We start from the raw sequence: 11,816 nt of genomic DNA on the forward strand, positions 1-11,816 counted from the left end.
GGACAGGCTCAACTTGTGTTTATCTTTGTCCATGGTCCCTGCTTCTTTTTGTGAAGTCTCATAAATTTACTTTCCCTCAGGTGTTCTGACACTCTCCCTACTCAAATTAGTCATTTCTGCTCTCTCTGTTATTAATCTACTTAGAGAATGGAATAGTACTAAGCCAGATTGGGCAGTTTATTAAGAGCCCATGAAGGCAAACTTTTAGGTAGGGTCCTAACAAAGACGTGTGTGTTACAATAAAAGTCCATATTGACAAGGTGTATCAATGACTTGCATCTACTACTGGGGTTTTTTAACTCATATAGCTAATTTGCTTTTTCCCCAAATTTGTTTTTGCTTACTAACCCTACAGTTCATACCGTTACAATTTAATGCATCAAAAGCAATCACTTAATAAGCATTGTACGTGGGCATGTTTGTGGCCTGTGTTCTCACAGGCTGCCAAGCATGACACAAATATGAGACTAAGTTCATCAGGAAATAAGTGTGCCTGTGACCCAGGGCCACACCAACTGACCTACTGTCCTGCACCAGCAACCACAGCAGGAGGCACCATAAAATCTACCAAATTCTTCTGGCAGCTCTAAGGTTACAACAGTACTCACAGGTTCCGGGGGCCTCGTGCCAGCCAGGGGAGCGCACACCACACGGTGCTGCGGCAACGGCCAGGGGCGGGGTCGAGATCGTCCCAGCTGTTTGGGGTCGGACTGTACACTTGGACATCTCTGGCCAGTCTTCTCACCACTGAGGAAAGAAAAGCCAACATGTATTTCTTACGTCTATTTATACATGTCAAGCTTTTGTTATCACTTCTCCCGAACTTCCACTCTGTAGCAGGATAAAATACTGACCTCCTTAGACTTTGAATTATCTGCATTCGAAAGCAGATGAAAACTCTCCAAATCCACATTTAGCCAAACTTAGCCAACTAGGGCCTTGGTCTCTATGGAAGCTAAGTTGTTGCCAATAAAAACAAGGGAGTAAAAGTAGTAGTACTGGGTTGGCCATAAAAGGACAAGGGACAAGGGGCAAGACCGAGAAATTGGAAAAGAAGCTTCAGTTTTCCAGCACAGGTCATGGTGAGAGAGACAAGAGGATTCTACCATCTCCACCTCTAAATGAGAACTGACAACACCGAGGACACCCATCTAACTGTGGCAGCTAGGTTAGCTGGTTTCAATCATTCATTTCTTCTCATTCAACAAACAGACACTGAATGTCTTCTGTGAGTCAAAGAAAAGGCAAACATAGGGAGAAATCAAAGATAACTCAGTTCTCAATTAACTGCCCCAATAGGGACTTAGAAAAACATGCAAATTAAATCCATATATTATCCCCAAACTCCACTTTGCCAATAACATCATTTTTCTAGATCACTAATCTTTTGCCAAAAGAAGTCATCCACACTTGCTTTCTTTTAGCCATCAGCACATATATTTTTAAGCCAAATAAAATATTTAGAGGTACGCACCAAAGCCTTTAAACAATACTACAAAGAATTGTAAAAACCACTATAAACTGGTTTCCCAAGATGTTAATAGCAAATGAAAGCAGAGATTTTCAATGCCAAAAAGCACTTCATCAGCAGAGAAATGTGCTATCAAGTAACGTGACCAACAGATTTCAACAACTGCCACTCAAAGCCAGTGACAAAACGCTGCTTCATACAAATTTATCGAGCACAAAGCAAAGCTCATGAACTTTTGTCAGTGACAGAGAATACTGGTAACTGTATACACATTTATAAATCCTAAAGTTATCATTTCAGAAGAATGTCATTCTTATTTCATACACTAAAATATTAACAATTGGTGGGGGTTGGGAAACTGTTACATCTTTATTCCATCATTATGAATTTCCCAAATTTTCTTTATATGTTAAACTTTACGCTATACTAAAAAGCAAAATGCATCATGAAAACGCTAAATTTGTCTGCCTTCTTACTTCCATGTCCTTCCAGTGTCTGGTGTATACCCTCCATCACCCTCAGGATAAAGGGGAACCACTGTTACGGTGTCTGGGGCATCCGGCTGCAGATTCCTATGAACGGCATCATTGGTGTTCACAGGGATTGGCACCTAAAAATTTTAATAAAATGTAAAGTACTTGATTTGAAAACCTTGTACAAGAAATAATACTTTGAACAATCACTCAAAATATTAACTTAAGACCAAGAAGCAGGTTCCGTAGTATTGGGACCTAAGGATGTGCCCCCATACGAACTGTTCTACGAGTTGATGAAGGCCTCTCTGCACACAGCCAGCTCCTTCTTGAAAAGCCCCTGGAATGATTTGATCCCCCAGCCCTAGTCCCCTAAAAGTCCCCATCACCCAGGCTCTGAGGCCCCAACCGACTACCCTCCGTCGAAGTTCTATAGAAGGAACATGCACTCCTTCAGCACTACGGTACGCTAATTAACTCTTGATCTCCACTTTGCAATCTACAGCTGAAACTAACATACTTTTCCCTACAGGAAATAGTGACCAGTTCCTACAGACCACCTGCTGTGGGTGCATAAAAGAGCTTGAACTGGTGAGGATTTCACTCTGTGTGCTCCCAGCGAACGTGCAAAGTGCTGGTGGAAGGGTCATACACTGAGGTTCCTCGCAGTATTCAAAGGTTCTGAAATGCACAGAAAGCACATCACGTGTGACTCTAATAACCCAGCACACACGAAGCCCAGGTTTACTGATGAGTCCAGGGAACCCTAGAACACAGGATCCCTTTAGTAGGCACCCCACAAATACCTGTTGAAGTACTGAATAAAGGAAAAAAGGTCTGTGATTATCGGGTACATGTCTCATCCCTCCACAAGGTACTGTGGCCTCAGAGCATAGTTTGTTTGTCTGTGTTATCCTAGAAGGTAATAAACACCTTTCTCCAAGACCAGAGACAGATAACTCCAGTAAGGATATTAAAAACAATTTAGATCTTTGGGGGAGGGTATAGCTCATGGGTAGAGTGTATGCTTAGTGTGCACAAGGTCCTGGGTTCAATCCCCAGTACCTCCATTAAAAAATAAATAAAACCTAATTACCCTCCATCCCCAACAGAGACCAAAAATAAAAAAAAAAGTATTAATTAGCATGCATCTTAAAAGGTTAGCAAAATTCTGTGTCACCCCAGTGTTTCCAGTGGAAGATGTGATTCCATCCCCATGATGGTTTACTTAAAAAGCCACAGGAGTCCAGATTCACTTACTGGTCTCGCCTCTTCCCGTCATCCAAGCTCCTTCCACATCAGGATACAGGGAGGACAGGGTGATGGTGTAAGGAGTGTCAGGCTTCAGCTTCTGCAGGACCACACTGTTCTGCTGTCCGCCTATTCTGGTCTGGAGTAAAACAGGGATTAAGTGTCAGCTTTGCTCCCTCCAGCTCACTCATCTGCTAGGAAAAGCTCTTTCTCTGTTTGAGACCTTTGTCAAGATCTGGAAACATACTCCACCATAAAAGTTTAAAATATACCCTAGGGTATCATTTTAAATGTAAACTAGGCCCCTTAAATCATAAACAGGATTTTAAGCCTTAAACTAGTGATCTTAAAAAGATATTTCAACTATCAAGCGGCCAGCACTGCAAAGTTCCATCCAAAACACATCTCACAGATCTCTTCTCCAAAAAGGCATTAGTCCTAAGTGAGCTGCAAAGGACCTTGAAAAGACAGCAAAGGTCTGCATAATAGTAGAGGCCATTCAGTATTATTCTCACCTTTTTACAGATGGTTTTTACTTGCTTTAGAAGCACATTAAAAAAATTCAGCAAAAGATCTAAAGCTTTTTGGTTTCCCCCTCCAAAACTTCTCCACGGCCAGTGTTACCCGTGCAGACTACGTGACAGGACCCCCTGCCAGGCCACAGTCAGGCAGGGCTTCCCAGTCCTCTCCCTGACTCCAGCCTGCTGGTATGAAGAGTTTTCAATATCCTCCAATTACGGAGTTTGAAGGTTTTTTTTTTTTTTTTTTAATTCACTGCTTAGGGCCATCTAGCTATCCTGTTGAAAGAAAATTCGGATGCCTTGTTAACAGTCTACGGAATTCAGATGTTTATGCCATACCAATTAAAATCGCAAGAAAATGGCAGGCTGCCCGCAGCGGGTGCACATGCGGAGGGTTGGATGCACTAGCACAGTCCAGGTGTTTCCCACTGAGCACCATCCACTCAAAGAGTCAAGAGTTTCAGAGAAAACCTCAGTGGATCACTGGACTCATCCTCACGATGAGCAAGTTGAGCTACAGCAGTGAATTTTGACAACTTTAGTAAATTTGGGAGTTTGAGATTTGCAAATGTTAAAAATAGAATAAAAAACAAATTTTTCTGTATAGCACAGGAAACTATATTCAATAATCTTGTAGTAACCTTTAATGGAAAAGAATATGAAAATGAAAAGAATATGTATATATAAGCATGACTGGGACATTATGCTGTACACCAGAAACTGACACATTGTAACTGACCATACTTTAATAAAAAAATAGAAAAAACCAGTGTGTGAGGTTATGAGAGCAAAGCGTCAACATGACATTTTTGTTAGACAATCTGAGAGCATCCACTTAGTAGAACCAGCCTCATAAGGAAGTAGAAGGGTGTGTGCCCACTTCTCCCATCCAACTCTCCAAAATCATTCCAGCACCAGGGAGTCATCAATTTGATTATTTCTTGGACTAGCATTAAAATGCAAATATCCCAAAGAATAACAAGTCTCAAGGGATTATCAGCTAACATGCTACACAGGATAAGTTTATGGCTGTCTTCTAATTATGATAAACAGCTGAGAGACAGTAAGAGCGACTAAGAGCAGCAGTTGGAGAGTCAGTATCACCAACAACAGAAATGCTAAGCTTTGCCTAAATCTGGCCTAACAAAGACAAAAGTTCTGTTTCTGCCATTAAAATATTAATCCATCAAATGTGTCTTTTATACACAAGACAGTTGATGACCACTGGTTATTTAGTTTATCATTGATAAGCTATAGGACAGATTCTCAACCCATCTCATACTAAGTTTAGTTCTTTGGAAACTGCAACAGGGCAACTCACAAGTCACATGGGGACAGGAGGGTCTGATTCAGCTAAACCCACTTACTGTGCAGTACAGAGACCTGTAACCACTGCCAGCATCCACCTCTGCTAATACCTCGAACATGGTAACAGGTATGACCTACTTGCTGGAGCTCAGCAAGTCAGATGAGTAAAAGGGAAAAACTCACCTCTCTCTCAGCCTAATCCAGGAAATACGGCAGCCCCCAAAACATCAACAAAATGCTAGCCCTCATCAAAAGAGGTATTTGGAGTAAATCAGAAAGCATATCCCTGTTTTTGTTTTTGTTTTGTTTTGTTTTTACTCTACGTGCCTGCCATGACTCTTAATAAAGTATCACTAGAGAAACAAGCAAGTGGATGAATTGAAGACTCACAGGTGCTGTCAGGTTGCTTTTAAGAGCCACAGAACCCCTGCTGCCCTGGGTACCAGTTTCCTTTCCAGGCTGGCCACCATGCCTCACTCTCAGAGGCTGTGCAGGAATGGCCCCACATCCTTCAGATTTACTTCCTAAACTTCCCTCAAAGGCAGGTACCATTCTTGGCTCCAAAGAAATGCCATGTTCCTCACTGGGAAACTTACTCCTGAGAGAGGGATGGGGTCCTGACTTCCTGAGCCCACTAAGAGCCCACCTCCAAGCAGAGAGTGGGCCCACCACAGCCAGATCCTATAAGTGGGCCAGGCTGGCTCTCCAGAGAAATCACTGTGCAGCTGTCCTGGGAGGCCAGATGGCACAGGCCACAGAAGTTGTCCTAATCAGACTGGTGAGCTCAACTCCTTGGAGACTCTCCAAGAAAGACAGAGCCTTCAAGAACATACACAGTCCACCCAAGCAGGGGAAACCATCAGCACCGAGTCTGGAGACGTGTTCCCTGAGAGTCACCTAACTGAAGCCCCTCGTGGGAAGTGTGGGAACAGCCAGAAATAGGCTGAGAGTGAGGGACCCCTCGAGGGACTGCCTGACCGACTCTCTTATCACAGGTGAGGCCAGCGCACAGACCACACAGAAAAAAGAGCTGGCTTTGCACGTGGACTCCCACTGCCTTTCCCGGGAAAGCAACACCGACTCAAACCTGTTGTTTGCAGCTGGTGTTAAGCCCTGGAAGGGGCACATGCAGTAAACGCAACAGCCCTTCTAACAGCAGGTGCAGGAGATAAAGAGGAGTCTGCAGCCCTGCACCCCCACCATCCACCCCGAGGCCCACAGCTTAGCTCCCAGAAACCAGAGCGTTTGTCGTGAATAAACATGAAATCACCCAGAACAGGCTTTGTGACCAAAGACAACAGCACCTACTTGAAAAGTTGGCGATCAGCTGGAAAGATAGTTATTGAATAAAAATGACTTATATGTAAACCTGTGGTTGATCAGAATGATTCTTAACCAGAGAATACTTTGCCTGCTAACTTCGTATTTGGTGGCCCCCGTAATTCTTTTATAACCGACGTGTAGCAAGGGTTGAAATATGACTTCCATCTGGCCAAAATGATGAATCAGTTACTTTTATTGTGTCCAGTGAATGACTATGGCATATCCATTCCAAGGGTCAATAAATAACACGTTTGATTAATTTCCCTTTAAAAATCTATGATCAACGTGTATATCATTCAACTCCTTGAGTAACCAAGAAACCGTGAAGCTTTTCCTCAAATAGAAAAGGATTACAGCATTTCTTCAATTTCATCATGCAGGCACAGGATGAGAGACACTCTGTCAAAACCACAGAAAACAAATCCTCTAACAAAATTTAAAATATGAGAATTTAGTTTCAGAACTGGTTGGATTCTGGGTGTTCAGAATCCTGTGTGACTCAAATTTGGCAAAGTTCTTTTTTCCTTTTAATATTTCATGTGAAATTTCCACCAACTTCGAAAATGAAGTAGACAAAAATAAGAGAAGCAACAGATTGCCATAGGAAGACATTTACATCGCCGGGAAGAAATCATGCAAAGTAATCTGAACTGCATAAAAATACACTTTGTTATTAATTCATTTACAACTCAGGAAACCCAAAGCTCACAAAAACATTGCTAAATAAACCCGTGTTTATTTCTGTCTCCAGCAGCACCACTTAGGGCAGCTATACTGTAAGTGCAAAGCTCTTTGGAAGGAAAGGGAGAAAATGATTAACAGCATTGAAAGTTGACTTAGACGTCATATTTCAGAAAGTATCTTTGTGGTGAGAAACCTCCAATTATGTCATCGCTTTGTATGATCTGATAAAGAATTCACTGTGATCTTAAAGCTAACCCTGATCACTGGGATAATTTATTCAACACTTATGGGCTTCTTAACCAAGAGCAGAGGAAATTAGTGAGGGGAGGCCACAAGGGGGCAGGAGGGGCTCATAGACACAAAGCAGCCTCCCTTGACAGGAGCTCCGGGAGAATAAAGGCAGGCTCCCACTTGTGGAACTCCTGACCTGGGACGGACCGAGGTGGTGGGGGAAAGGGGCAGTATGCTCCAGGATGTGAGTGTTTCATGCTGTTCCTGTTCAGTGGGTCCACAGACCTCCCAGCCCAGATGTGCCTGGGCAGAGTACTCCCCACAGCCTGCTGGTCATGTTGCCAGATGTGGGGTGAAAAATATTCTAAGTCGTTCCCTTCCAAGCCATGAGAAAGTCACACAGTCTAGAATTACTATCAGAGTCACATCTGTTGAGTCACCCAGCTGCCTGCACCAATTTGACTACTGGAAATTCCTGATTAATGACATTTTTTTAAACACCAGAGCAAAAACTTGACCTGCCCCAAATGACCATTTTTTCTTATTTCACCATCTTTTTGCTTTGGTTACCTATTACTTTCTGCAAAGAACATACAGGAAGTAAAATGAAAATGGTGATTTAATGTACATTAACCTCAAACCCGAATGCTGTTCCTTCCAAGGTGTGGGAAAGGGGAAAGGATTCTGTGGTGTTAGCTTTGAGGGAGTGAAAGACTCCTTTTTGGACGGGGCTCTTGGGCTCCTTCAGGCCCTGCTGAGACGCCGGGGGATTTTTTAATAACTAATACAATTACTTCACATCTGCAACTAAGAGTCTTCTTGAAGTCACAGATTACCAGGCCTGTGAGTTCCAATCAGATACACTGTCCACCAGGAGGCACAGTTACTGTGAGCAAAGCCCCAAGAACCCCGGGGCTGAGGCCCCTCGGGAAAGCCTTGTTTGAAGTCCTCCTCTGATGACAGAAAAAGCAGGTGCGCTTTACATTTCCGGCTCCAAAACCACCCACAGCCTGCACTGGCAGCATTAATCACAGAAAAGAATCCCTGATGATCACTTTATTTTTACTCCATAGGAGCCAGGTAAGTCCTGAATCTGGAGACCTGCCAAGTAGCCATTCATGGGGGAAGCAACACACAGGTGGCCAGAACACTTTCCGGAGGAGAGAGAGCACCTAGGGAGCCGCTCTTAAGTTTCCGACACAGGTCGCCCCCTGGGGCTGGTTCTAGCCCCTCTCCCTCTGCAAACCCACCGGCCCGGGGCTCTGTGCCCTGCCACCCCTCTCCACCCTCGACTCTTTCCCTGGCCCCCACCGGATCACGTGCACCCCACTCCACGTCTCTCCATGCAGCACGTTCAACGGGATGGGGGTGCCAGGAACCAGGCACCCACCTGACCCAGCAGGGGCCCACCATGCCTGCCGCCCCCACCGCTCACTGGGAAGACTGTAATAATTACAACTTTCAGCTACCCTTAGCCAACCAGCCCAGAACAGCAACAACCGCTGCTGCCAGGGGAGGCTCCTTACAGAATCCTGAGCCTCGCTCAGGAACTGCCCCTAAAAAGCCTCCGTGCTCCCCTTCCACTTGGAGAGCCCATGGCCACATTCCCGGGGCAGTCTGTCAGCCCCCCTGGTCGCCGCGGACGTCGCACAAGGCATGAGTGGCTCCTCCAGCCTCCCCGCTGCGCCCCGCGCCCCTTTCGCGCAGCCCAGGCTCCCGGCGCCTTCCATCCATTCCCAAGAGTGATTGTCTACCGGTCCCTGCTGGGCGGGGAGAGAGGGTGCAGTTTGCTGCAGCCCCCATCCCCTCACGGTACCTAGCCTGAGCAGGCTGCGCAGCCCCTCCCTCGGCAGCCAGCGCCCCATCCCGGGTTTCCTCGGGTCCCCCAGCTGGTGGGGACCAGCGGAGAAAGTCACCTCTTTGTGAAGCCCCGCTTGGTGCTCGCTCCCGCACCCCTGGGAGCCTCGTGAGCCAGGGCCCCGCGCAAGGCTGCCACGGGTCCCCCCCCCCCGGCCACCAGCCGCCCTAGCGGCGCCCCAGCTGTCCTTTTCGCCGCGCAGCCCTCGCCCCCCCCTCCAAAACCCCAATGGCTCCCGCGTCCCCCACCGGGTCCTAGTGCAGCTTTGGGCCGGCGGCTCGCACGTTCTTCAGTGTAGACATTCTTGGGCGCTCCAGTTCAGCAGATGCCCAGGGACATGGCCTGACCGCACATCAGCCAGCCAGCCGAGGGATCCTCGCCGCTGCCGCAGCTCTGACCCGCTGGAGCGCCTTGCACGACCGAGCTTTATGGATGACGCCTGCGCACTGGGCGCCCGGGAGGCACCACCCACGGCACACAGATGGGAAGGCCAGCACGAGACATCTGCAGACGGGCGGGGCTCGCACCTGGGGAGCGGGGCCAGGCTTCAGATCCTTTATTCTGGCACACGCATTCACGGGCATAGGCAGTATACTCTCACACATAAATCCTGGCAATGTATTTTTAAACCAGCTCCTGGAGTAACTGAAATAAAAGCAAAAATAAATAAATGGGATCTAATTAAACTTAAAAACTTTTTTGCACAGATAAGGATACCATCAACAAAATGAAAAGACAACCTACAGAATGGGAGAAAATACTTGCAAATGATGCGACCAAAAAGGGACTAATTTCCAAAATATAGAAACAGCTCACAGACCTCTTAATATCAAAAAAATAGCGACTCAATCTAAAAATAGGCACAAGACCTAAACAAGCAATTCACCAAAGAACACATACAAATGACCAATAGGTACATGAATTAGCTCAACATCACTAATGGTCAGAGAAATGTAGATCAAAACTACAACGAGATATCACCTCACACCAGCCAGAATGGCCATCTTTATAATGTCTACAAATGATAGATGCTGGAGAGGGTGTAGAAAAAAGGAAAACCTCTACACTGTTGGTGGGTGTGTAGACTGGTGCAGCCACTATGGAGGTTCCATGTGATCCAGCAATTCCACTCATGGGCAAATACCCAGAGAAAAGTAAAATTCAAAAACACATATGTACCCCAGTGTTCACAGCAGCACTATTTACAATAGCCAAGATGTGGAAACAACCCAAATGTCCATCAACAGATGACTGGATAAAGAAGTTGTGAGACTATATACATATATATATACACACACACATACACATATATAAATACATACATACACACACACGATGGAATACTACTCAACCATAAAAAAGAATAAAATAATGCCATTTGAAGCAACATGGATGAACCTGGAGATCATCATTCTAACTGAAGTGGGCCAGAAAGAGAAAGAAAAATGCCATATATCACTTATATGTGAAATCTAAAAAATAAAAAAGGGGGGGGAGACACAAATGAACTACTTATTATTTATAACTTTAATGACTGACTTCTTGAGTATGTGTAAGCATATTTGACTGTCCTTTATGATCAGATTACTGCATTTTATTGATTCTCATTTTGTGGTTGGCTTTATTCCTTTGATAACTATGTAAGTTTAAAAAGCTAAAGCTCTAATCTGTTCTTAGAGACAACAATCAGCACATATACATAAACTAACAAAATATGTGCAGTATATTGTATATATGTATTTACATGCAATATATTGTCACAATTCTACCTAATAAAACTGAAAAAAAAGATCTTTTTTGTTTTTTTGTTTTTTGGGAGGGGGAGGTAATTAGGTTTATCTATTTTACTTTAATGGAGGTACTGGGGATTGAACCCAGGACCTCATGCATGCTAATAAGCACGTGCTCTACCACTGAGCATAGAACTGAATTCCTGAGAACAGTGAAACAAGAGAGGCACACCTGGTAACAGCCTGAACTTAGTGCCAGGAGGCAGTTTCCAAGCCACAGCACAGAGAAGTGGAAACTCAGAGGACAGCAGTCACAGAGTTGAAGGGCAGAGATCAACATTCACGGAGGCCAAGACAGCTAGATTTGGCAGTGCAGTGCCCCTGGGAGGAGGGGGCAGCACAGAGGTCCCCTAGAGTCAGGTTGAATTCTGATCCATGTTAAGAGGAGACTATCTAAATTTCGGGAAAGCAACAAGTTTATACTATACAGCAGAGAACTTTCTTCAGTATCTTGTAGTAACTTATGGCGAAAAAATATGAAAACAAATACATGTATGTTCCTATATGACTGAAGCATTGTGCTGTACACCAAAAATTGGCACAACACTGTAAACTGACTATGTACTTCAATAAAAATATATTTAAAAAAATAAAGCTGGGGAGACAAGCACCAGAGAACACTTGGTTTAAGAAGCCCAGAGCTCACACAGGGCCAGGACAAGTTCATGGCTCCACCAGCAAGAGTGGAAATGATTCCTAACACACACGGCAGCAGACACAATCCTCAGAAGATCACCACCTTAATAATGGAGCTAAATCATCTCTAAACTAACAGCTGTCCTGGACCCACCCTAACAAAGCCTAAAAACTAGCTACAAAATGATACAACTAAGTCCCAGTAACTTAACCACATGCCAGAACAAAGTCCAGCACTATTTTAAGGAGTACAACAAAATCTAGCACCCA

General features: G+C 44.8%; 1 protein-coding gene across 7 annotated transcripts in view; it reads right to left on the minus strand.

The window, feature by feature from the left end:
• The window catches only part of LOC135323049 (uncharacterized), a 36,016-nt gene extending 26,400 nt beyond the window's left edge, over nt 1-9,616 (minus strand). For 4 of the 7 annotated variants that reach the window (XR_010384156.1, XR_010384153.1, XR_010384155.1 and 1 more), the window contains exons 1-5: nt 9,369-9,616; nt 3,205-3,334; nt 2,505-2,625; nt 1,948-2,081; nt 609-747 (exon numbers count right to left, since the gene is read on the minus strand). Coding sequence is in view for 2 of the 7 variants with exons in the window: in XM_064494387.1 (XP_064350457.1) it covers nt 609-747; nt 1,948-1,984 (176 nt within the window). In the remaining 5 variants the exon portion in view is untranslated. Of the gene's footprint in view, nt 1-608; nt 748-1,947; nt 2,082-2,504; nt 2,710-3,204; nt 3,335-9,368 lie in introns of those variants that run through there. The other 3 variants (XM_064494387.1, XM_064494388.1, XR_010384154.1) reach the window with 2 other exon arrangements.
• Nucleotides 9,617-11,816: the final 2,200 nt, after the last annotated feature.

The sequence above is a fragment of the Camelus dromedarius genome, chromosome 15, assembly GCF_036321535.1.
Source record: "Camelus dromedarius isolate mCamDro1 chromosome 15, mCamDro1.pat, whole genome shotgun sequence".
Classification (NCBI taxonomy): Eukaryota; Metazoa; Chordata; class Mammalia; order Artiodactyla; family Camelidae; genus Camelus; species Camelus dromedarius.